The 25706-nt window shown below is 32.7% G+C and overlaps 1 protein-coding gene and 1 long non-coding RNA gene across 10 annotated transcripts in view; both read right to left on the bottom strand.

Moving 5' to 3' along the window:
* The window catches only part of CASK (peripheral plasma membrane protein CASK), a 444900-nt gene that overhangs the window by 15333 nt on the left and 403861 nt on the right, over positions 1-25706 (bottom strand). For all 9 annotated transcript variants that reach the window (XM_075295032.1, XM_075295051.1, XM_075295042.1 and 6 more), the window contains 4 exons: positions 5318-5437; positions 5079-5201; positions 2222-2329; positions 1226-1401 (listed from right to left, as the gene is read on the bottom strand). In XM_075295032.1, coding sequence (XP_075151147.1) covers positions 1226-1401; positions 2222-2329; positions 5079-5201; positions 5318-5437 — 527 coding nt within the window. The remainder of the gene's footprint in view (positions 1-1225; positions 1402-2221; positions 2330-5078; positions 5202-5317; positions 5438-25706) is intronic.
* Positions 10046-11003, bottom strand: LOC142225305 (uncharacterized). The gene is made up of 2 exons (XR_012719224.1): positions 10972-11003; positions 10046-10800 (listed from the first exon to the last, which is right to left on the bottom strand). It is a non-coding gene; the product is annotated as an uncharacterized LOC142225305 (long non-coding RNA).

Here is a 25706-nt window from a genome sequence, read left to right as displayed (position 1 = left end):
TCGACCGAATCAGTCGGGTGACTCAACTGCCAACTGGTAGTTGCTACAACTGCCAAAAGGAGGTTGGCAATAAATTCGATTGTCACAACCAATCTGTATTCTCTGTGTACTACTATATAAATTTTTTTTATGAAACTTCAAATGTGTTTCATTACTATTAAATACTTTGAATAAAAAATTTGGTCATATAAGTTTAACAATTTCGAAGAAAGAAAAGAAACACGTTTTCGGTACACGTTTTTTTCAAACTTTTTTTTTTCTTTGCTTGTATATCCTGATTACATTACAAGGATTGGATTCATGGTATTTAATGCTGTTTGTATAGGGAAGGATACAATTTTATATTTATCGACAAAATTGAATTGTCCGTGGAATAAACAAGGACAACTGTGAAACAATACTAGTGATAATATCGTTTGAAACTAATTCTTGTGTCTTTATTCATTGCAGACTTCGGTATTTCAAAGGTGGCATTTGCCTAATTTAGTAGGAATTATATACGCATTCAAATTCTTTTAAATTATTATTATTTAGTGTCGTTAAAGTTGACTTATGAATCTTACATTTCATACAAATCTCTTCTCGCAATTTTTCTTTAAAATTTATAGATCTGCCTTAAATTTAAAAAAATTCTTTTTTTCTTTTAATTCTTAAAGAAAAGCTAAAATTTTTATGTTAGCCTGAAAAAGCAAGCTGGTTTTTCGTCCAAATCAATTACTTTACATTAATCACAATTTTAAATGCGAGCTAATTGGACATGAAGATTAAGGAATTGGTATTATTAAGCTATGCTGGATATCTGGCATTTTATTTTCAATAGCATAATAATACCAATTCCTTAATCTTCATGTCCAATTAGCTCGCATTTAAAATTGAAAAACTAAAATTTAAATTTAAAAGCAATGTTTTTTTGTACCTGGAAATTTAATTGAAAAAAGTTGCTTATGTGGAGGTTGCTTATATAGAAAGTTTACTGTATATTATTAATACAGATTTAAAAACATTATTATATATTTTTTTATAAAAAAAAAAAATACATCACTAAAATCGATATTATTTTACTCTGATTTCTTAACAACATTCGAGCCATTCTAATTAACTAAAACTTAATATGTATTTTACACGAATTAATTGAGGTAATTTCTCAAGTGTATTAGACATAGAAATTTTAGGGGTGGTAAATGTTGAGGGTGTGTGCGATTGTATGAGCCATTTATGTACTTACGTCTGCAATATTCTGTAGAGAAGGTGCTGCTATAAACACCACATATGGTGTGAATTCGGCTGTGCGTAAAATCTTCAATGCTTGGGGCTCCACATCGAGAATAGCCATTTTACCTTCGGTATGTATACGTCTAATTGTATCCAGCTTTGTGCCATACATAGCATCCTCGTGAGTACCTATTAGCAGGAGTAAATTCACACAGGTCATCCGGGTAGCCAGACAGCGAGCCATTGCCAAAGGTACATATGAAACAAGAAAATGAGAAAATTCTGTTAAGTAAAAACATCAAGAGAGGATATTAAAAAGAAGGGACGAAAAACAAAAATATGGTCCAAGAAATAGGTCGCAACAACTCTTTATCGCATATTCCTCCATGTTCTGATTTGAGTTCCACAGTAAAAGGGCTTAAACATTCATTAAGTCCATTGGAGAGGGTAAGCATGCATGGTTTTGCCATTACGTAACCTTAACAAATGCAAGGATTTCGGTTGAAACAAATTGCTGGTGAAATATCTGCATAGAGCCAGCATCGGACACACATCCCAGCAAAAAACACTTCAGCAGTAAGAGGTTAGTTGCGCTTTTTGTATAATACAATATACAATAAAGTAGGCAGTGCATACACACTGCATGAATCGGTGGCAATAACGTAAACGAGTAATTAAACTAGTTTATGATCATTCGTTTACGTTATTGCAACCAATTCATGCAGTATAGATGCATGAAAGGTAGTGTTGTTTTCCTTCACGCCAACAATGCTATACTCAAGATTATATATCACTTCTGAGCAATATTTCTATTAAAATGAGCAATTATATCAGCGCTATATAGAAGCTGCTCTAAATCGGGACATCGCCCACAAACATCAGCGCTGATTCGTTTGTTTTGTGAGCAGTTGGTACTGCCTCTCTCCCTTACAATCCTGCTGAAATAGTGTTCCATTTTTTGCTGGGATATATGGACATGTGAAAATCCACTATCAGATTTACTACTTACCGTATTCCAGGTATTCATTTGCTGCTATATCGGCCATCATTTCATCATGCGAAACAAAGTAATAGCTGCGACCATTTTCCTCATCCGGTTTGGGAGGTCGGGTTGTATCTGTGAACAACGAAATGAGGAATGGATGAAATAAAAGAGAAAACAAAATTAACACGAAAAAGCGATATCATTAAAAGGTTTTTTTGATACAAAGAATACTTTATAGTATGTGTGGCAGGAAAACTTTGGGACCAACATGAATCTTTACCAAAAACAAAAAAAAAAAACTAAAAATGCGACAACGAACGAAGAAATGCATGAGTGAGTGTTTTCCAAGTTTGATTAAGACAATCTGCAACCAATTAAAAGTTAATAATCTCTTACGATTTTCAAAGGTAATAGTAGCGAAGAGACTTTAATGAGTATCAAAAAGTCCACTTTTGAAATTTTTTGGAAAATTTTACTTTCGATATTTGCGCTTAGTCCCATATGGTCCCAGAACGAACGAAATTTTAAACGAAGGAATTTTGCTTTTGACACTAAATAATTTTCCTCAAAACAAATAAAGATTAGAGGCAAACATTAGTTTGATTTCAGCGGAGGGACAGACATACAGACAGACAAGACTTAATCGACTCAAAATTTCACGACGTTCTCAGATTCTTTATGGTATCTGAGACCATTATTTCTATGCGTTGCGGAATGACAGAGGTATATAACCGCCATCCTTTGGATATAAAAACTGATATATCTGGTATTTTTTTTTTGCTTTTTTGTGAATTTGGACTGGGACTTATTATTGAGAATTACATCTCAAGCGCCACCTTTATGAACTTTTCAAATGTAAAATGATTTGACAAAATTGAATTTTCGAACAGAATGCAGAATCAGACTAACATCAAACTACACACAAAATAAAATTATAAGTTTTGAACTTACTTTAAATTGTTGTTAAAGAAAATGTTTAAGTTCAACAAAATTTTTGTTGATATAACAAAATTGGTTGCTAATGTGACAAAATATTACTAAAATCGTAATTGTATTTACAAATTACGTTGTTAGCTCTAATTTAAACATAATTTTAATTGTATTGACAGGAAAATTAATTTCTATTTTTTGTGTGTATGCAAAAATTTGAATGAACTCTATTTTCCTATCAGTTGACTTAAACAAATCAAAACTCTGAAGGGCAATTTTTAACAATTGAGAGACCTATTTTGACCGGTCTGAGCAGATGCGAAAATTGGTAAGATATACATAAAAAAATAATTTTTGAATTCAATCACGAAATTAATTGATCCAATTAATTTTTAATTGAAAAGTTTTCAATCACAGAAATTATGGTATCAAGTCAAGTAAAAAATTAATTGATCTAATTAAAAAATTAATTGAAACTATTAAAAATCAATCACAAAGATTTTTGGTTTAATCAATTAATCAATTGTTGAATCAATTAAATTTTTGAAAATTCAATCAAAATTTTCAATGAAAATATTTTGGAGAAAAATTTTTTGGTGTATAATTATATCCAACTGTTTCGAAATTAGATCTGATGAGATCTCAATATTGGCCTAGGTCTACTGCCTTAAATATAATTATACACGCAAAGAAAAAAAAACGTTTGGAAAACGTGTACCGAAAACGTTTTTCTTTTGTTAGAGTTTTTTGAATTGCTTCGAAAAGTATACACTTTTATCACCAAAAAACTTCGTATGTTACAAAATTTTTATTTTTTCAATAAAAAAAGTTATTTTTGAACCAACAACACAGTCCATTTCTTTTATATCAAACACTGTTCTTTTCTGACTTTAGGTCTTTAATAAGACACATTTTACAGTTCATAGTAAAACTTTAATATAGAAGAATGTAATGTTGAACATTTTTTCGGAATCTTCCGACCACATCTGGAATATATGTAAAAAAAAACTTTGGTCGAAGCAGGGATCGAACCCACGTCCCTTGGCATGCAAGTCGGACGTAGCAACCACTGCTCCACGGTGCCCAACTAAATGTATTTTTCTGTTAAATAAACTCTTTTTAAACGGCTCGTGGGCGCCGCAAGCTATGCTATATAAATATAACTTATATGGGTAATTGTCTATTGATGTTGGCTTACAAATTGCATGGTCCGCGGTTCGTTTCTCCGTCCAGGCGAAAGGTAAAAAAAAAAATTTAAATTTATAAAATCGTATAATTTCTTCTACATTGTTTGTATTACAGAAAAAGGTGCTAATAACTAAAAAAACTTCGTGGAAGTGAGAAAGATGTGAGGGAAAATGCAAATGATAGAAAAATTTTTTTTTTTGAGGTAGCCTTTATGAAATTGTTTTTACATCCTGGAAAAGAATAAACGTTTATCACAAAAAGTATATAATTTTCTTCCAAATACACTTCCTTTCAATTAAAAGCAAATGAGAAACGAACTTTGTTTGTCTAAAATTTCGTTTGGGAGGAAAGAATTATTTTTTTGCGTGTATATAGCTCTATATGTGGGATTATATATAGTTATATCTAATTAGATCCACCAGTTTCTACACCGGATGTTTAAAAAACGAATTTAAATCTATTTTTATGCAAAGCCGAATTTTTCACCTATTATTAAGTCAGTAGACCTTTTAGATTCTTTGGAATCCCTTCAGCATTGAATTTCAATAACATATCCTTATATGGCTTACTATGCATTTCATACTTGCTAAATCTAGTTGTCATAATGCATTAACGCTTTTTTTCCCAGAAAAGGATTCTTAAAGGGCATACACAAAGGCTTTTGCGTAGGATACACAAACCAATCGAAACGTAAAACCAAATACAAAGCTCATTTTTGGTCCTCTCAGGTCATGTAGACAACTCATTTACTGGCTTTACTTACGGGGTATGGGATAAGCATATTTATCAGGATATTTGGATATTAAAGTATTTTTGATATGACGTCGACCCACACCATGAGCACCTAATAAAACTAAGGTTTTCCGTTGAAAGTTTGGATCACCAACTGCGAAAGAAAAGAAAACCCCAAAAAAAGGGCAAGAAAATTGTCATTTAGCAAAAGGCATTTGTTTTATATCTTCGATTTAATAGCATGCGAGTTATGGAAATGTATTAACTTACCCGGCACTTTTACAACCTCCTCGTATGTGACCAATTCCAAATTGTCAAAGATGCCACTGTGTTTGGCCAAATATTTGTCCCGGCATTGTTTCTTCTTTCGTCCGAATATGGAGCAATTAACTGTTGAAAAGGTAATCAAATGAAAATGGACTTCATTAATGAATCTTGCCTGCAAAGGGTGTTAAATGGCTATAAAAAAAGAACTTAGTACAAATAAAATATTTTGCTGTATAAATTCGTATTTCTTGATATATATATAAAGTAAATAAAAAAAATATATTTTTTGTTTTCATTTCGGTTTTTGCAAATCCATCTGATGGCCATAATTCATGCGAATGACAAAGAGGCATGCTCATTCATAGAGTATCGTTGGTTACATTCAATATCATAGAAATAGATTTTCGTAAGAAAAAAATAAAATTAATAACAAAAAACATGCAGAAAATCAAAACGCTAGAGTCTTCTTCTCAAAGATTTGTAATTTTATATGAAAAACTGGCCTTGGGACTGCTTTCAGACTAGAAATTGTTTTGATTGTAAATACTTTCAACGCATTTATATTTATTTCAATAAATCTAACCAAATTTACTATTTTTAAGTCTACTTTTGTAAAAAAAAATGTTCCAATAACATGCAGTGCTACGTTCAATCACCCAGCAGTGTTGCCAGTATTTTCCGGGTGCTTGTCCCTAAAATGCAACGCTTTCATCCCCAAAAAATCCCCAATTTAATTTAAACATTCCCAGAAAAATCCCCTATAAAGTTTTGGCAAGTTTTTTGGAAAAAAGTAAAAGAATAGACGCTGCTGTAGAAAATCCGTAAAAACTTAAATAATGAAAAAATGTGCAATTTTTGTTATACCAGTTTGCGAGATACAAAAAGATGAAGATTTTGAACACAAAACCAGGAGGCGGGTGCTCAAAATATCATCCGATATTGACCCTCTTTAGAGTTAATTATTGGTATAGAGTCATCGAATTTTTTTTTCCCTATGCAAATCAAGTTCTGCATGCTCGAAAAATAAAAATGGGAATCCGGTGAACATTTGTATATAAAGGGTGATTTGTTAAGAGCTTGATAACTTTTAAAAAAAAAAAAACGCATAAAATTTGCAAAATCTCATCGGTTCTTTATTTGAAACGTTAGATTGGTCCATGACATTTACTTTTTGAAGATAATTTCATTTAAATGTTGACCGCGGCTGCGTCTTAGGTAGTCCATTCGGAAAGTCCAATTTTGGGCAACTTTTTCGAGCATTTCGGCCGGAATAGCCCGAATTTCTTCGGAAATGTTGTCTTCCAAAGCTGGAATAGTTGCTGGCTTATTTCTGTAGACTTTAGACTTGACGTAGCCCCACAAAAAATAGTCTAAAGGCGTCAAATCGCATGATCTTGGTGGCCAACTTACCGGTCCATTTCTTGAGATGAATTGTTCTCCGAAGTTTTCCCTCAAAATGGCCATAGAATCGCGAGCTGTGTGGCATGTAGCGCCATCTTGTTGAAACCACATGTCAACCAAGTTCAGTTCTTCCATTTTTGGCAACAAAAAGTTTGTTAGCATCGAACGATAGCGATCGCCATTCACCGTAACGTTGCGTCCAACAGCATCTTTGAAAAAATACGGTCCAATGATTCCACCAGCGTACAAACCACACCAAACAGTGCATTTTTCGGGATGCATGGGCAGTTCTTGGGCGGCTTCTGGTTGCTCTTCACTCCAAATGCGGCAATTTTGCTTATTTACGTAGCCATTCAACCAGAAATGAGCCTCATCGCTGAACAAAATTTGTCGATAAAAAAGCGGATTTTCTGCCAACTTTTCTAGGGCCCATTCACTGAAAATTCGACGTTGTGGCTCGTTAGTAAGTCTATTCATGATGAAATGTCAAAGCATACTGAGCATCTTTCTCTTTGACACCATGTCTGAAATCCCACGTGATCTGTCAAATACTAATGCATGAAAATCCTAACCTCAAAAGAATCACCCTTTATGAATCACAACTTAGTTCTAAATAGTCAAGAAATAAAATTGGAAAAATGCCTTGGAATAAGGAGGAGAAAAGTTTTTATTTTTTTTTTTTATTTTGGAGAGTCTCTGTACTTCTTAAAGCCATTTTTAAGCATGTAGAAGTAAAGAATTTCCTATAAACCATAATTCTTAATTAGATTTATTATAGTGAAGAGATTTCGAAAATTCCCCACAAAAATCCTCAAATTTGTGGAAATGCCCCACCAAATCCCCAAGTCCCCAAATCCGAAAATTTGCCCCCATCAATGAAAAAATATCCCCAACTTGGGCATACTGGCAACCCTGGGAGCCACCGTGGTGCAATAGTTAGCTCGACCGAACACCAAAAAGTGTTTCAGCGGTGGATTATCCCACCTCAGTAATGCTGGTGACATTTCTGAGGGTATCAAAGCTTCTCTAAGTGGTTTCACTGCAATGTGGAACGCCGTTCGGACTCGGCTATAAAAAGGAGGTCCTTGTCATTGAGTTTAACATGGAATCGGGCAGCACTCAGTGATAAGAGAGAAGTTCACCAATGTGGTATCAAAATGGACTGAATAGTGAGTGAGCCTAATACATCGGATTGCCACCTAACCTAACCTGTCACCCAGTATTTTGTTGATATTTTTTAAAATAATGTTTACAACTCCTTTTCGTACAATTGGAAGTATATTTTTAGAAGTGGTTTTAAAGTTGTGACTAACAATTTTTTTGCTGGGTTGTATACTTAATTTGTATTATTTTTTTTTCTCATTTTCATTATCATAATGTCATTTAAGCAAGCAAAACACAATTAAAAAACATTTTTTCCGGAACGAAATTTTATACAAATAAAAGTCCACTTTTCTTTTGTTTGCTAGATTGGTAACATTCTTGATGTATGGTAGATTTTGCGAAACATTCCAATCCAACTAAGAGGAACTTCAATCAACCAACTTTTCGATATAAATAAAAAGAAAATTTTTGAAAAATAAAGTTTTGACGAAATTTTCTATAGAAATAAAATTTTGACCGAAATTTCTATAGAAATAAAATTTTGACCAAATTTTCTATAGAAATAAAATTTTGAACAAATTTTCTATAAAATAAAATTTTGACCAAATTTTCTATAGAAATAAAATTTTGAGAAAATTTTCCATATAAATAAAATTTTGAGAAAATTTTCCATAGAAATAAAATTTTGAGAAAATTTTCTATAGAAATAAAATTTTGATAACATTTTCTATAGAAATAAAATGTTGAGAAAATTTTCTATAGAAATACAATTTTAAGAAAATTTTTTTTATAGAAATAAAATGTTGACTAAGTTTTCTATAGAAATAAAGTTGTGACAAAATTGTCTATACACTCAAAAAAAAAAGTTTACTGGAATTCAACGATTATGACTTTCCCTTAAGGATTTTGGTATTGATTCCGAGCCAAAGATGCGGCTTCTTTATAATAAAGAAATTTTTTGACAACCTATCTGGCTTTAAATCTAGGACCATAAAACAAATATTAAAATTAAAATTAGGATACAGATCTTATTTATCAAATTTTCAGTCTCTTTTCGCGGTTTATTAATAAAGGTGCTCACGTACAAACAAATATCAGTTTAAAAATCCAAATTATAACGGATACTTCGAAGTAAAAAATGTTTTCTTAATTCCAAAAAAAAACTTTAAACCAAAGACGCTAAATCCTCAAAATAAGTCTTAGCGTATATTTGAAGCGTTTTTATCTTAACTCTAAAGTTTCAATATTTCAGATAATTTAAGGACGATTTCTTTAAATCAAAAATGCGTTTCCTTACTTTAAGGTAAATTAGCCTTAGTTCAATGAAATGCGACTTTAGCGGAGGGACGCAAAATTACAAAATGTTTGTCCTAAATTTAATGAAAAAATTTTCTGAGGCAAAGCTTTTAAACTTTCTTTTAATTAAAATTTCTTTATTTTACAGGAATTTGTCCTTAATATTGTGTAAATTTCGCATCCTAAAATTTAGGTTGCGTAATCTTTAATATCACGTAAATATTTTTTCAGTGTAAATTCAATATCTTTAAAAATGTTGATGTTTTTATTTCACCTTAAACCATGCATTGACTAAACTACAAGTGTAGCTTAACCATAAGAGGAAAAGAATGTTTGTCAAATTTGATTTGACTGTGGCAAAGGAAAAAGAGATATGTTTGTACGAATTTATTTCGGCATAAGCCGGCTATCATGTAAAATCTTTTTTCGGAAGGTTCAAGTGTGGTTCATTGTTGGGTTTAATGAACTGCCTGAATTTATTCTGATAATTGGTTGATAGTGGCAAAGGAAAAGATATATGTTTGTACGAATTTATTTATTTCGGCATAAGCCGGATATCATGTAAAACTTTTTAATTAGATTTTTTAAATTTGGTTTAAAAAACCAAAAATTTTCTTTAAAGTTTAAAAAGATAATTTGCTATATTTTTAAAAAGATTTTGGTTGCTAGCGTCAAAAGAAACGTTTGTCCACAGTTTCGTTACTCAAAAAAGAAACTATACCACAAACGCCGATATCATATAAAAATACTCGTAAGTAAACATTGTTCAACAAATTAAATAATTTTTATTGTATGGTAATTTATGCTATAAGAAAATTTCATATTTTGATGAGATAGAATTTGTGAAAATGCCTTTAGCGCCAGTGCAAATTTTAAAAAATTTTGAAGAAAGTTTTTAGTTTGTACGAACCCAGCAAAAATTAGGTAACCACATCTCATTACAATTGACATTACCAGGAGTAAAGCTGTCATTACACGTTGCATTACATTGCGGCGAGTTATAATGACTAACTTGTAATGACGAAAATAAATACTTTTCGGTAATTTTCGAATTGTTATTCTCAAATTTTATGCAGTTGTAGTTAACGAATTAATAAAATAGAATAAATGATGGTACCATTAGGTATAATTATTCACATAATCGAGCACTTACATAAAAAATCAAAAAGAATATGTAATGTAACGGTAATTCTGAAAAATTTTCCATTAAGAAATTTTTATCACAAACATTTCATAATAATTGTGTTTAATGACATTATCATATTATGTTTTAAATAAATGCTTTCTTATACCTCATTTACATTACATTTCCAAAATGCGCTTAAACTAAATTTCAAATGCCATTTACCTTATAAAAAAGAGACTTAAAATCCACTTTTAGTAGATTTTGAACCTTATGTGAATTGGCTATTGGATATATTATAACGTAATTCACGAATCCAACTCCCTTAAACAACCTACATTTATTTCTATTTTAAGTGTGAAATTAATTTGCATCTTATTTAGATTATTTATTAATTTTTTTGTTTATTTATACAATATTCGTTTCTATTCAAGTAGTTCTCCTATTACAGCATCACTCGCCATATTTTGATCCATTGTAATCGGAAACATTAAATCAATCAATATTTCCGAGATTTGGTTGCCTGAGACAATAAGTGGCTATTTTGCAAGCTTTGGTGTATCTACGAATAAGTCATTACATATTAGGTGATTATATGCTTTAAATGCACTACTTATTTTATGGCCGAAAGTATGCCTGGGGAGAAGTACTTTCCTTCTAGGACATGTGTATGTAAATGTAATTCGAAGGGATGCCAATTAATAAGTGGTTATTAATTTTTAAATAGGCTTACCTACAAGATTACCGGGTAATGAGAGTTTTTGCTGGGAAATTCAAATGTAGAAAAATTATATGCTTTATTTTTTTAATAGTTTTCTACTTTTTCTTTCAAGTAACTCAAGTAGGCCAGAAATTTATGAAAACCTTCTCATTTTGGGAAATTTTAAACTAAAACGTAACAATTTAATTTATTTAAATTTAAATTGACTTTTGTGAGCGCAAAAGGCACCTCAACAATTCTGGCAATACAATAAATTGATATTGATAAACTTCCAGTGGCTGTCATTGAATATGGATATTATCATTAAAATCGTCCATTAAAAAATGTTTTACATAAAGTTATGCAATATTTAATTGGCGACTTTGTTAAACATTTCACCAGAAAGTTATGTCTGCGAATGTCGTAGATAGCCATGGAATCATGAATATTACACACTCTGTTCTTGACATTTATCAGCCGAAGGGGAACTTATTCCCCATCCAGAACCGGCAAAAGTTATAAAATGAATAAAAAAAAAATGGGATATGGAAATAAGAAATCTCATAAAGTTTTATCTAAGGCATTTTTCAATATTCAGCATTTTATGGAATCCCCCGTCTCTGTATCTCTCTATATTATACACGCACACACAAACATCTATAGGGTTATCGGTTTTCTTTGTCCCATGGCCTAGTTTACCTTTCTACCAATGTCCGGTGGTATGGTCTATGTGTTGAAGTGTGTGTGTGTGTGTGTGTGTGGGAGAGAGATAGCCAGTTGGTCTATTGGCAGGCCCAAGAGTTTATTATTTACTGTTAAAATATGTTAAAAAGTTTAGAAATGTTTTCGAAAACTTAGTTTCAAATTTCAGAACAGAAAATGAATAACATGGAAAATGTCTTTGCAAGCAAATCTGCCTGCCTTCAGCCTCTGTCTCTAGACTTCTAGGAAAAGTTCTAAATTTGAACAAAATGAATGCATGGAGATATATATTCAAAGATAGCGCAAATCCTGTAGCAACGTATTACGTTGACATTTTTAGTCTTTGGAGAGAATCATTGAAACTTTTTCACATGGATTAAAATCAACAACCTTCCCGCCCCCATCTCATAAGAAACCCACCAAAAAAAAAACAAATTTCAACTTAGGCAGGGAAATAAAAATTTTTAAGAAAAGTCAACGTGGTTAAATCCTGCCAAGAACTAATGATGACACATGCGAAAGCTTAAAAAGTTTTAACGGAGGACTTTAAAGTTGACATTAGCTGGATGATTGCTAGGGGGTTGTAAGGGGGGAGGAGGCAAAACTCACAGAATTTAAACGTTTCCTTATAATTTCCTAACACTGTTTGTTTGTTTTTTTTCCTTGGAATTTAATTGATTTTTAAAAAGACGAAATTTGGGGATATTTTTCCCTTCTATTGTAAAAGGAAATCTGTGTGTAAAGATGAGCGTAAGATTGTCCTAAGGAAATTGAAATTTTGCACAAAAGTCTTATCTATGTTAATGTATTTATATACAATAGCAGCAGCTCTATGGGCTCCATGGTTCTCTTAATGTGCGTCCTGTACAAAGGATGGTTGATGGTTAAAAAAAAAACTCAACCCATTTTGGAAAGTAAAGGGCTCTAGGAGTAATCCTGAAATCCTGGTTTTGTGTTCTTTATACAAAGTCGACACCAATAGAAATATTCAAATATTCAATTGAATACTTCTGTGTGGGTGAGTGTGAGTGTATGCGTTGGTTTTTCACTCATGTGGAGAAAATTCTTCGTTTAAATGGCAATGCATGTTACCTATCCCCATATCCCCTCTACGAAAATTTTCTTAAAATTTATGAGGAAGATAAACGTTGTATTCTCTGAATATTTTAGGTATATGATTGCTACGCTCGTTTTCCCATAGATTTAGTGAAATATATGCTCGTTCACTTTTTTCTTTTGTATTATTAATGTGAATTTATTTATAAATGGACGATAAAGACGTGAGCTTTTTGTTAAATGAGTCCAAGAAGATTATAGCATTTGGAAATTTCCACAGAAGCAATTGGCAGAATTGAAAATTTCGGGGCAAATTGTTGGCTAAATTGGTAATAAATGTAAGTAAGATTTTTTAGTGATTTTATCTGCAATTCAATGTATTCCGTAATAAAAATCGAATATTAAATCCTACAGCAAAAGTAGTTTCTCATCCTGCGATGAAAAATGAAAATTTGTGGGAAATATTGTGAAAATATTTGCACGTTGAAATTAGTAAAAATTATGAATTCTTTTCCGTTTTGTCATATCTTTTTAATAAAATCAATGCAAAAAAATGGCAAAGTCGACACGTTTTCAAAACTCATTATACCCTGTGCCACACTGTGGAACAAGGTATTATAGGTTATTGCATATGTTTGCAACATCCAGAAGGAGACGAGATAGACATATGATGTCTTTGGCAATATTGCTCAGGGCTGGCCCCTGAGTCGATCTACACTGAAAAGGTTAGGTTAGGTTGGGTGGCAGCCCGATGTATCAGGCTCACTTAGACTATTCAGTCCACTGTGATACCACATTGGTGAACTTCTCTCTTATCATTGAGTGCTGCCCGATTCCATGTTAAGCTCAATGACAAGGGACCTCCTTTTTATACGCAAAACCCAAATTTAAAAGAGAATTGTGTCTTAAAAATATTCTTACTTGTATTCTCCGCTTCTTTGGCTCGGAATCAATACCAAAATTGTTAAAGTAAAGACAACACCTTTGGAACCGGACATGCTTTTTTTCAGTGTAGCCATGTCCGTCTGTGTGTGAACACATTTTTGTAATCAAAGTCTAGGTCGCAATTTTAGTCCAATCGACTTTTGTTTCTGTTTTGGGTTAGAATAGAACCCTATTGATTTTGGAAGAAATCAGTTCAGATTTAGATATAGCTCCCACATATATCTCTCGCCCGATATGCACTTATATGACCTGATTTGCTTGAACGATTGTACAAGAACTCCATTTAGAAGTATAGTCAAGTGTGCTAAATGTGATTGAAATCGGTTCAGATTTAGATATAGCTCTCATATATATCTTTCGCCCGATATGGACTTATATGGCCCCAGAATCCCGAGTTTTACCTCGATTTGCTTGAAATTTTATACAAGGAGTACCATTAGTATTATAGTCAAGTGTACTAAATTTGATTGAAGTCAGATCAGATTTAGATATAGCTCCCATATATATCTTTCCTCCGATTTACACTCATAAGACCCAAGAGGTCAAATTTGAAATTCGAAATTTTGCACAGGGAGTATTATTAACATTGCAACTACGCATACCAAATTTGGTTGAAATCGGTTCAGATTTAGATATAGCTCCCATGTACATGTTTTTCTGATTTCGGCAAAAATGGCCAAAATACCAAAAGTTTTCTTGTAAAATCGCCACTGCAAAGTCGAAAACATGTATGAGTGACTCAAATTTTCCTATACTTCTAATGCATATCTATCGACCGATATATGATAAATACACTGTTGCGAAAATTCCAAAAAATTGCTTCAGATTTAAATGTTTCTCATGTTTATACCCTTCACCACTACTGTGGTACAAACTTATTAGTTTGTGCATGTGTATGTAACGCCAAGAAATAGTGGTCATAGACCCATCTTTTAGTATACCGATCGGCTTAGAAATAAATTCTGAGTCGATTTAGCGATGTCCGTCTGTCTGTCTGTCTGTCTGTATATGTAATTTTGCGCACAAAGTATAGCTCACAATTTCAGTCCGATCGTTCTCAAATTTGGCATAGGGCCGTTTCTTGGGACAGAGACAGAGACTTTTGGTTTTGGAAAAAATCGGTTCAGATTTAGATATAGCTGCCATATATATTTATCCCCGATTTGGTCATAGTTAGCGTGTTTATCAACCGATTTAGACTCATATGACCACAGAGGCCAAAGTTTACTACCGATCTTCGTGAAATTTTGCACAGAAGGTAGAATTGACATTCTACCAAAGCTTGGTAAATTTGATTGAAATCGGTTGAAATCTAGATATAGCTCCCATATATATCTTTCGTCCGATTTGAAGTTATATGGCCACAAAAGCCAGAGTTTTGACGTGATTTGCTTCAAATTTTGCACAAGGGGTACGTTTAATAGTATCGTTAAGTGTGTCAAATTTTGTTACAATCGGGTCAGATTTAGATATAGCTCACATATATATCTTTCGCCCGATTTGGACTTTTATGGTCTCAAAAGCCAGAGTTTTGCCCTGACTTACTTCAAATTTTGCACAGGCGGTAATTTTAACGATACTATTGTATGTGCCAAATATGGTCAAAATCGATTCAGATTTAGATATAGCTCCCATATATATCTTTCGTCCGATTTGAATTATATGGCCTCAAAATCCAGGGTTTTGCCGTGATTTGCTTTAAATTTCGCACAAGGAGTACGTTTAGTAGTATCGGTAATTGTGCCAAATTCGGTTGAAATCGGTTCAGATTTAGATATGGCTCCCATATATATCTTCCGTCCGATTTGCACTCATATGACCAGGGGGGCCAAAGTTATACTCCCATTTACGTGAAATTTCGCATAGATAGCAGAATTATTATTCTAACTGTACATGTCAAATTTATTCAAAATCGGCTCAGATTATATATAGTTCCCATATATAAGTACACCAGAGTTGGGGAATTATGGTAGACTGTTACACATTTTAGACCCATTTTCAATGGAAGTTTCCTCCAATTAACTGGATAGCGTTAGCCGATTTAAATTTTAATTCTAGAGATTTTCTAGAAGTAAACAAATTGTCTCCTTTATATATGTATCTTCCAGCAAATATGAAGTAGTTGAAATGGTAACACAAATTTTGGCCTACATAGGGGTGAAGGGTATAATATAGTCGGCTCCGCCCGAATTTAGACTTTACTTACTTGTTTTTTACTAACATTGTGTTCCACCCAAGGAATTTTTGTCCAGATCGAGTCAGATTTAAATGTATGTATGATTTAAATGTATGGGAACAAAAGCATTTATATAAAGGACACAACGCATTTGACGGATTTGATATGATATCGAAAATGTGGATCTACAAAGTGGTGCAGGGTATAATATAGTGGGCCCCGCCCGACTTTAGACTTTGCTTACTTGTTTCTTTACTAACATTGTGCTCCACCATTAGCCGGCTTATATTTTAAGTCTATATATATTGAGTACCCCCTGTGATCCAATAATAGGAATCGTAAAATTATTGCTAGACGATATTTTCTTAACCCTAAAAAAATTAAATGAGAAAATGCTTTGAAGTCCGATAGAATCTCTATTTTGCGTTAAATGTTGGCTATACGTTTATCTTTAATGAGAAAATGCTTTGAAGTTCGATAGAATCTCTATTTTTGCGTTGTAAGAAATTCTAGTGATTTGCGATGACAATTATCTGAACATGCTCTAGCCGTTCTACCAAATCCTACATTTTATCCCTAAATTTTTGGCATTAACTTTTGCCAACTAACGTATATATTTCTCTAAGTATAACATTAGTTGATGTTTATTAAAAAAAACTGAAATCTGAGTTATGAAACTAAAACCGTAAACACAAAACAACAAAAACCCCCTAGATGTTGTTGTTATGAGTTAAAATACAGCTGTCGGAATTTAGTTAACGCCATATGCATTGGCAATGCGGATAACCACTTCTTTGTAAATCTGCTAAAGGATTTTCACTCATATTTATAAATTTTACCCTTCCCCCCCTCTCACCGACCATTCGTATTCTGTATGCTGTACTGCAGCATAACAAACTTTATATTTTACGGAGAAGTAAAATATAAAAAAACAACAACGGATAACGGAAAATGAATTAATTAAAACTACAAAATATGGAAGGAACTACAAGACTACTAAGCGAATGGAATTTCATCGTCATTTCATGATAGTTGCTTGGGCTACTACTGGTGGCTCTAGAATAAGGAAGGCAGTGTTGTTAGTAGCTACAGGTTTTATTATGCAAAAGTTAAAAAACAACAACAATAAACTCATTTGCAATTTATGGAGCGGAGTTTAACCAAAGGGAAAGGGATGAACGATTTCAGTGAAACAACTACAACAAAATTCCATCAAAGGGGCAAAATTTTCCATGAGGATATGGTAGAGGCGGATTCATTCCTTGGACCACTGTTGTTTATGCTTGTGGTCAAATTTATTTTCTTTTTTTTTGTCGGTTGCCTTGTTATTCTCATTTCGTGGAGTAGAGATAAGTGTGCAGTGGTTGTTAATGCAGTTGTCCCAGGTCTAGTTCGTTAAAAACCAGTGCTGGTTTGTATTTTCTTGTCATTTTTGATAATATCCTGGGTTCCTACAGGACAAAGAGTTTTTAAGACAACCGAATTTGGATTCGTACAAATAAATATAAATACTCGATCATAAAGTCAAGGTCTACTCGAATATATTTAAGATAAAATTTCAAAAGTACGGGAAATTTCTTTATTTATAAAAAAATATGGAACAGAAAAGTCTGGTTTCTAAAGCAAATTACATAAAACAAAATAGTTGTGTCTAATGATTTTGTCTTGTCATTGAGCTAAACATAGAATCGGGCAGCTCTCAGTGATAAGAGAGAAGTTCACCACTGTGGTATCACAATGGACTGAATAGTCTGAGCCTAAAAATATCAGGCTGCCACAATACCTAACCTAACGATTTTGACCTACCCCTAAAGACTTTGGATCACCCTACACTTAGCGCCTACACTCAAAAAAAAAAAAAAAAAAACAAAACAAAACAAAAACGCTGAATTTGATGCAAAGAATTTGCAGAGACCTATCTAATTTTAAATCTATAATCCATAAATTTAAATTAGGATACAAATCTCATTCCATTTCCATTCTCTATTTGCTATAAAGGGTGATACGGTCAACATTTGGTCAAGGGAAAATGCGTGTAAATCGGTGAAAACGTTTATTTAAAAAATCAAATTAAATTTCTTTTTCAAGTTCAATTATTATAAAATTCAGGAAAAATATTCAGTTAGGCTTTCGCTTTTCCAAATCCGAATTGCCGGGCCTCACGCTTGACACCTGCCATCAGATTTTGTACAGCCACCTTGTCCACCTTCTTCGCCGCAGAAATCCAGTTTGCCTTGAACTGCTGCTCGTCCTTAGCAGTTTTTTTGGTCTTCTTTAGGTTCCGCTTGACAATAGCTCAGTATTTCTCAATTGGGCGGAGCTCTGGCGTGTTGGGAGGGTTCTTGTCCTTGGGAACCACCTGCACGTTGTTGGCGGCGTACCACTCCATGGCCTTTTTACCGTAATGGCAAGATGCCAAATCCGGCCAAAACAGTACGGAACAACCGCGTTTCTTCAGGAAAGGCAGCAGACGTTTATTCAAACACTCTTTCACGTAAATTTCTTGGTTGACAGTCCCGGAAGCTATGAAAATGCTGCTTTTCAAGCCACAGGTACAGATGGCTTGCCAAACCAGACATTTCTTTGCGAACTTTGACAGTTTTATGTGCTTGAAAATATCTGCTACCTTTCCCCTTCCTTTTGCCGTATAAAACTCCTGTCCCGGAAACTGCTTGTAGTCGGCTTTGACGTAGGTTTCGTAGTCCATTACCACGCAGTCAAACTTCGTCAGCATCGTCGTGTACAGCCTCCGGGATCGCGCTTTGGCCGTCGTATTTTGTTTATCATCGCGATTTGGAGTCACTACCTTCTTGTAAGTCGATAGTCCGGCTCGATGCACGGTTGTAGACGATACACCCAGCTTATTTGCGGCATCTCGGAGAGAGAGGTTGGGGTTTCGCTTGAAACTACCGGCAACTCTCTTTGTCGTCTCAGCGGCTTCCGGTATTCGATTTCCCCCCGATCCAGACTTCCTGGCTGTCGACAAACGTTCCCCAAACACTTTAATTACATTTGTAACGGTTGATTTGACAACTTTTAGCCATTTTTCCAGCTTTGCGTGCGAGTAGCTCGGATTTTCGCGATGCGCGAGCAAAATTTTGATACGCTGCTCTTCTTGCTTGGACGGCATTTTGACAACTGAAGAGTGCATTCCAAAATCAAAATAGGAGCAACATTCTACACACACACCTTCAAAATGAGGGGTGTTCAGGGTTTTTAAATGCAAAATTGAAAGACATACGTCAAGTTTATATTGACCAAATTTTGACCGTATCACCCTCATATAAACCGATCCCCAGATTTGACCTCCGAAGCCTCTTGGAGGAGCAAAATTCATCCGATCCGGTTGAAATTTGGTACATTGCGCTAGTATATGGCCGCTAACAGCCATGAAAAATTGGTCCATATCGATCTATAGTTATACATAGCCGATCGCCAATCACACAAAAATTGGTCCATATCGCCAAAAATAATCTACCAAAATTTTATTTCTATAGAAAATTTTGTCAAAATTTTATTTCTGTAGAAAATTTGGTCAACATTTTATTTCTATAGAAAATTTTGTCAAACTGAATTATATACGTATTTAATCGGCCTTTTTTTGTTTAATATATACACTCAAAAACAAGTGAACCCTCTATTTCACTAAAGCCAATTTAATTTTTTTTTAGTTTTGGAATTATTATGTTTGGAGAATGTTTTCTTTACTCTAATAATTTTTTGCGTACGTTAGTTAAATTAACTAAAATCGAGGAAAAAAATATACACAAATGAAGCATAAAGATTAACTAAATTCGAGTCTCCCACAAAATAGTTCAGTATTTCTTTAAATTTGCAAATTTTCCTTTAAACTACAAATTTTTCTTTAACAAGTGAAAAAACTTAATTATGTCTAATAAATTTTCTTGAATTTGTCGAAAAATATTTACTTATTTTAATGACATCGGCATGATGCCAATGTTTGTAATACTGTTTAGTTAACATTTTCTAAAAATTTTCTAAAATTAACCGAAATTTTTCTTCCTGGTGGGTTCACTGTTTTTTTCAGTGTACCCCGTATGGACTAACTTACAATTTAGAAGACGGTGTTAAGAAGTTTTAAGATACCTTGCCATCGGCAAGTGTTACCGCAACCCAAGTAATTCGATTGTGGATGACAATCTTTAGTAGAAGTTTCTACGCAATCCATGGTGGATGGTACATAAGATTCGGCCTGACCGAACTTACGGCCGTATATACTTGTTATACCCTGCTCCACACTGTGGAACAGGGTATTATAAGTTAGTGCATATGTTTGCAACACCCAGAAGGAGACGAGATAGACACATGGTGTCTTTGGCAAAAATGCTCAGGGTGGGCTCTTGAGTCTATATAGCGATGTCCGTCTGTCCGTGAACACATTTTTGTAATCAAAGACTAGGTCGCAGTTTTAGTCCAATCGACTTCAAATTTGGCACAAGTATGTGTTTTGGTTCAGAATAGATCCCTATTGATTTTGGAAGAAATCGGTTCAGATTTAGATATAGCTCCCATATATATATTTCGGCCGATATGGACTTATATGGCCCCAGAAGCCAAAGTTTTACCCCAATTTGGTTTACCCTAATTTACTTAAAATTTTGCACAAGAAGAATAATTAGTACTATAGTCAAGTGTGCCAAATTTTATTGAAATAGGTTCAGATTTAGATATAGCTCCCATATATATCATTCACCGGATATGGACTAATACGGTCCCAGAAGCCACAGTTTTACCCCAATTTGGTTGAAATTTTGCACAGGGAGTAGAATTAGCATTGTAGCTATGCGTGCCAAATTTGGTTAAAATCGGTTCAGATTTAGATATAGCTCCCATATATATGTTTTTCTTATTTTGGACAAAAATGGTCAAAATACCAACATTTTCCTTGTAAAATCGTCACTGCTTAGTCGTAAAATGACTCTAATTTTCCTAAACTTCTAATACATATATATCGAGCGATAAATCATAAATAAACTTTTTCGAAGTTTCCTTAAAATTGCTTCAGATTTAAACGTTTCCAATAATTTTTTACTAACATTGTGTTCCACCCTACACTCAAAAAAAAGTGAACTCTCTATTTCACTAAAGCCAATTTAACTTTATTTTAGTTCATGGAATTATTATGTTTGGAGAAAGTTTCATTTACTCTAATAATTTTTGTGTACTTTAGTTACATGAACTAAAACCGAGGAAAAAGATGTACTCAAATGAAGCACAAAGATAAACTAAATTCGTGTCTTCCACAAAATAGTTCAGAATTTCTTTAAATTTGTAAATTTTACCAAAAATGCGTCCATCATGAACTTCGTATATCACTAAAGACATTCTTGCAATTTTGGACTCCAAGTTTTTCCTCCAAACTACAAAATTTTCTTTAACAAGTGAAAAAACTTAGTTATGCCTAATAAATTTTCTTGATTTTTTCGAAAAATATTTACTTATTTTTATGACATCGGCGTGATGCCAACGTTTGTAATACTGTTTAGTTAAAATTTTCTACAAATATTCAAAATTTTCTGAAATTAACGGAAAGTTTTCTTCCTGGTGGGTTCACTGTTTTTTCAGTGTAGTGCATTAGCCGACTTAAATTTTGAGTCTATAGATTTTGTAGAAGTCTATCAAATTCTTCCAGATCGAATGATATTTAAATGTATGTATTTGGGACAAACCTTTATATATAGCCCCCAACACATTTGACGGATGTGATATGGTCTCGAAAATTTAGATCTAAAAAGTGGTGCAGGGTATAATATAGTCAGCACCGCCCGAGACTTTCCTTACTTGTTTTCACTTGTTTTACGTTAAGGGAAATTTACCTTACTTCAAAGATATACAAATTTTTTAAATATTATTAACTTTCCTTTAGTTAAAATTAAAAATTCATCTTGGCTATTGTGTAAATTCTAGTCCTAAAATTTAGTTTCCACAATTTCTCATATTTGGCTAATAATTTTTTTTATTAAATAATGTATGACTCCAAACAACAACAAAAAATCCCCCGCAAAATGTTTTTTAACATCATGTATTGCTACAAACAAAGACCAAAATACGGAACGAAATTTTACACAACCTAAATTTCCCTTTGTTCATAAGTATTTTGTATAAGCGTAAATAACAGCCAGCTATGCAACAATTTTCTCTAAATTTTTATATTTACTTTTAAAAAATATTTCTTAGGGTCAAAGGAAAATTCGCTTGTCTACAATCTTCTTTCTTAGAAAAGTAATCTCATATTTCAGTGTAGTCCATCCCATATATCATTTTCTTGTGGGATAGAAAAATCGAAACCAATTAATAGGTCGTCCTTGTAGGACATATGAGAGTATACCTTTACCATGGAATATATTGCTCATGAGTTAATGAAAACTAAGTCTAGTCTTTATTGGCAATTGAGTTGGTTTAGGGGTTACACGAAAAAAAGGAGTAAATATTTACGTTAAATACAAATATGTTTTCTCGAAAGGAAGAATAAAAATAAAAAAGGCAAGCATATTGGATTCAAGCAGGGGTCTATTTCAGCAAAAGGCTTATTTACATAGGAATGGGGTGTCAGGAAATGATAGTATATGTAAGTGTATTGAATGGTTTTGGGGAGTTCATATCTATCTCTATGTATGTATATGTATGGTGTGATATATGCACGCAAAAAAATAATTCTTTCCTCCCAAACGAAATTTTAGACAAACAAAATTCGTTTCTCATTTGCTTTTCGCTGTAAGGAAGTGTATTTGGAAGAAAAGTATATACTTTTTGTGATAAACGTTTATTCTTTTCCAGGATGTAAAAACAATTTCATAAAGACTAACTCAAAAAAAAATTTTTTTTCTGGCTAATTGCATTTTCCCTCACATCTTTCTCACTTCCACGAAGGTTTTTAGTTCTTAGCACCTTTTTCTGTAATACAAACAATGTAGAAGAAATTATACGATTTTATAAATTTTTAAAATTTTTTTACCTTTCGCCTGGACGGAGAATCGAACCGCGGACCATGCACTTTGTAAGCCAACACACTAACCACTGAGCTATGTACCTGTTATGGTCATCAATAGATAAATATCCATATAAGTTATATTTATATAGCATAGCTTGCGGCGCCCACGAACCGAATAAACAAAGTTTATTTAACAGAAACAAACATTTAGTTTGGCACCGTGGAGCAGTGGTTGCTACGTCTGACTCTCACGCCAAGGGTCGTGGGTTCGATCCCTGCTTCGACCAAAGTTTTTTTTTTTTTTTTTTTACATACATTCTACATATGTTCGGAAGATTCCGAAAAAAATGTTCATCATTACATTGTACTATATTAAATTTTGAACTGTAAAATGTCTTTTATTAAAGACCAAAAGTCAGAAAAGAACAGTGTTTGATATAAACGAAATGGACTCTGTTGTTGTTTCAAAAATAACTTTGTTTATTGAAAAAATAATAACTTTGTAACAAACGAATTTTTTTGGTGATAAAAGTTTAAAATTTTCGAAGCAATTCAAAAAACTCTAACAAAAGAAAAACGTTTTCGGTACACGTTTTCCAAACGTTTTTTTTCTTTGCGTGTGGGAATCTCAATTTGTTTCTAGATATTGTGACTCGCAAATACAATATGACAAAGAGAATTGTAAGGCAATAATAACTCCTAAAGGATATTAAAACAACCTAAGGATAGCTCTAAAATTTAAGGTACACACCATGCTACCAAGCACCATGAAATAGTCTTTCACAAAACAAACAAACGAGAGATAAAAATCAATTTTATAGAATTTTTGAATTATATATTCACGAGAAATTAAATATCAGTTTAAAAATACAAATTATAAAAAAAAAAAAACACTTCAAATCAACGATACTCTGTTTTCACCATAACGGTTAGCTAATTTTTGGAAAAATTTTATATTTACTCCAAAAATTTAAAGCCTCACTTAATTTAAAGGCCAAACTCAATATGCGAAGATAAGGCCATACAAATAAAGAGTCCAATATTTCCTCCGAAACGAAATTTTGTAAATTACAGTACAACCTCCCTATTTCTAACAGATATAGTTTCGATCTTTGTCCGGCTTATAGTACAAATAAATTTAAATTAGCTAGTTGGTTGCACTGAAAAAAATATTGTCGTGAGGCCAAAGATTTCATGTCCCCAGCAAAAAAATTTGGAAGTCCTTCCAAATGCACAACTTTAAAAGCACTTCTAGAGGATGCCCAATGATGTTCTTTATTTTAACTACCCAGGAAGTTCTTTTCGTTCAATTTTTTTATAACTTGGTGTTTTCATACTTTTAATCGGTAATTTTAACTCTTTTTGTTTCAAATAGTTAAAAACAGAGTAAGAATTCATAAAATGGTACAAATCATATAAAATTTTGTTGAAAAAAATTCTAAATCCAATCTGAAAAAATTGTGCATTTTTGAAAATATTTTAATCCGTTCCATTAATCCATTAAAATTTATAAAAAAATACAAAAAAAATGTAGTTGACAAAATATCACAGAATTTTTTACTTTACATCCAAAACATTGAATTCGGATCACACCTAAAGAAGTGTGTGAAAGTTCTTTTTTCGTTGTCCAAAAGTCGATAAACTTTTCAATGAAGCCGTATTGTCCTTATAATTAAGTGATTTCATTTAATTTCATTAAATTTTTTGGGGTAAGGTCAACTTGCCTTTAATAATTTAGAAAAATTCTTTAAAATTAATGAAATTTAAATTTGTTGTCTTTTTGCATTTTGACTAAAAAGCAAAAATAGGACATGTTTTTCAACACTTTATTTTAAAGACATTTTTTACTTGAAACATAGCATAATTTCTACTGGAAGTCGAGTATCAATTTTGAAAATAAAGTTGTCGTTAACTTGTTTCCAAAGGACTTTGATAACATACGAAGACAAAAAGCTGAAAAATTAAAATTTGCTTCCTAGAAGCAAGTACACAAAACCCAAATTTAAAAGAGAATTGTGTATTAAAAGTATCCTTACTTGTATTCTCCGCTTCTTTGGTTCGGAATAAATACCGGCTTAACAAGACTGACCGAATATCGCCTTCCTTACAAAACTGAATTAAATTAAAGGATTTCAGGTTGCAGAATTTTGTTTGAGAATTAAATTCTTGCCCATTGATTGTAATATTGCTGTGCACATTGATTTCCTTTCCTTTGGGATATGAAGATGAAAGCTCGAAATTTAAAGAATCTTGCCAATTACAGGAAGTGATAAATTATGCTCTAAGCACGACATTGAAGTTATGATAAAGTTATAATAAAAATAGATGCTAAAGTATCTGTTGGATGAAACCATATCTTTAGTGGGTCTTCCAAATTGAGCATATTAATCTGCATTATTTATTTGATCTTCATCACTAAAACCCATTTCCTTGACTTTTTTCGAAAATTTTGCTCACAATTCTTGACAGTTTAAAGATAATTTCTTAGGGCTTTTTCTTAAGTATTTTATACGGCTTAAACATTTTAATTCCAGCAGACAGTCGTTGCTAGCAGAAAACTTATCACGACCCCCAATTTTTATGTGATTCCGGATCGGGGAAGTGGTACAAAATTGTCATAGGGCGGATTTCCACCATTTCAAAAGCCATTGCACTGAATTTGCATCACTTCTGAAGATGTGATCCGAATCTAGTGTTAGACCGATAGCCTCTAGTTGCTAGTGCCGTATAAATAAGTTTATTGTAATTTGTAATTATAATAAATTAAATAATAAATAAATTAGTGTTTTTGGATATGAGTTGGAAAATTTTGTGATATTTTGCCAAATAATTAATTTTTATAATTTTTTATGATTTTTAATGATCGTCTGAAACATTTGACCCGAAATATTTTCAACAATTCGCGATTTTTCTAGAATGTAATTATAATTTTTTTCG

The sequence above is a fragment of the Haematobia irritans genome, chromosome 1 (assembly GCF_050003625.1).
Source record: "Haematobia irritans isolate KBUSLIRL chromosome 1, ASM5000362v1, whole genome shotgun sequence".
NCBI lineage: Eukaryota > Metazoa > Arthropoda > Insecta > Diptera > Muscidae > Haematobia > Haematobia irritans.
Note: the sequence above shows the minus strand (reverse complement) of the source record. Positions and strands in the feature narration are given on the sequence as shown.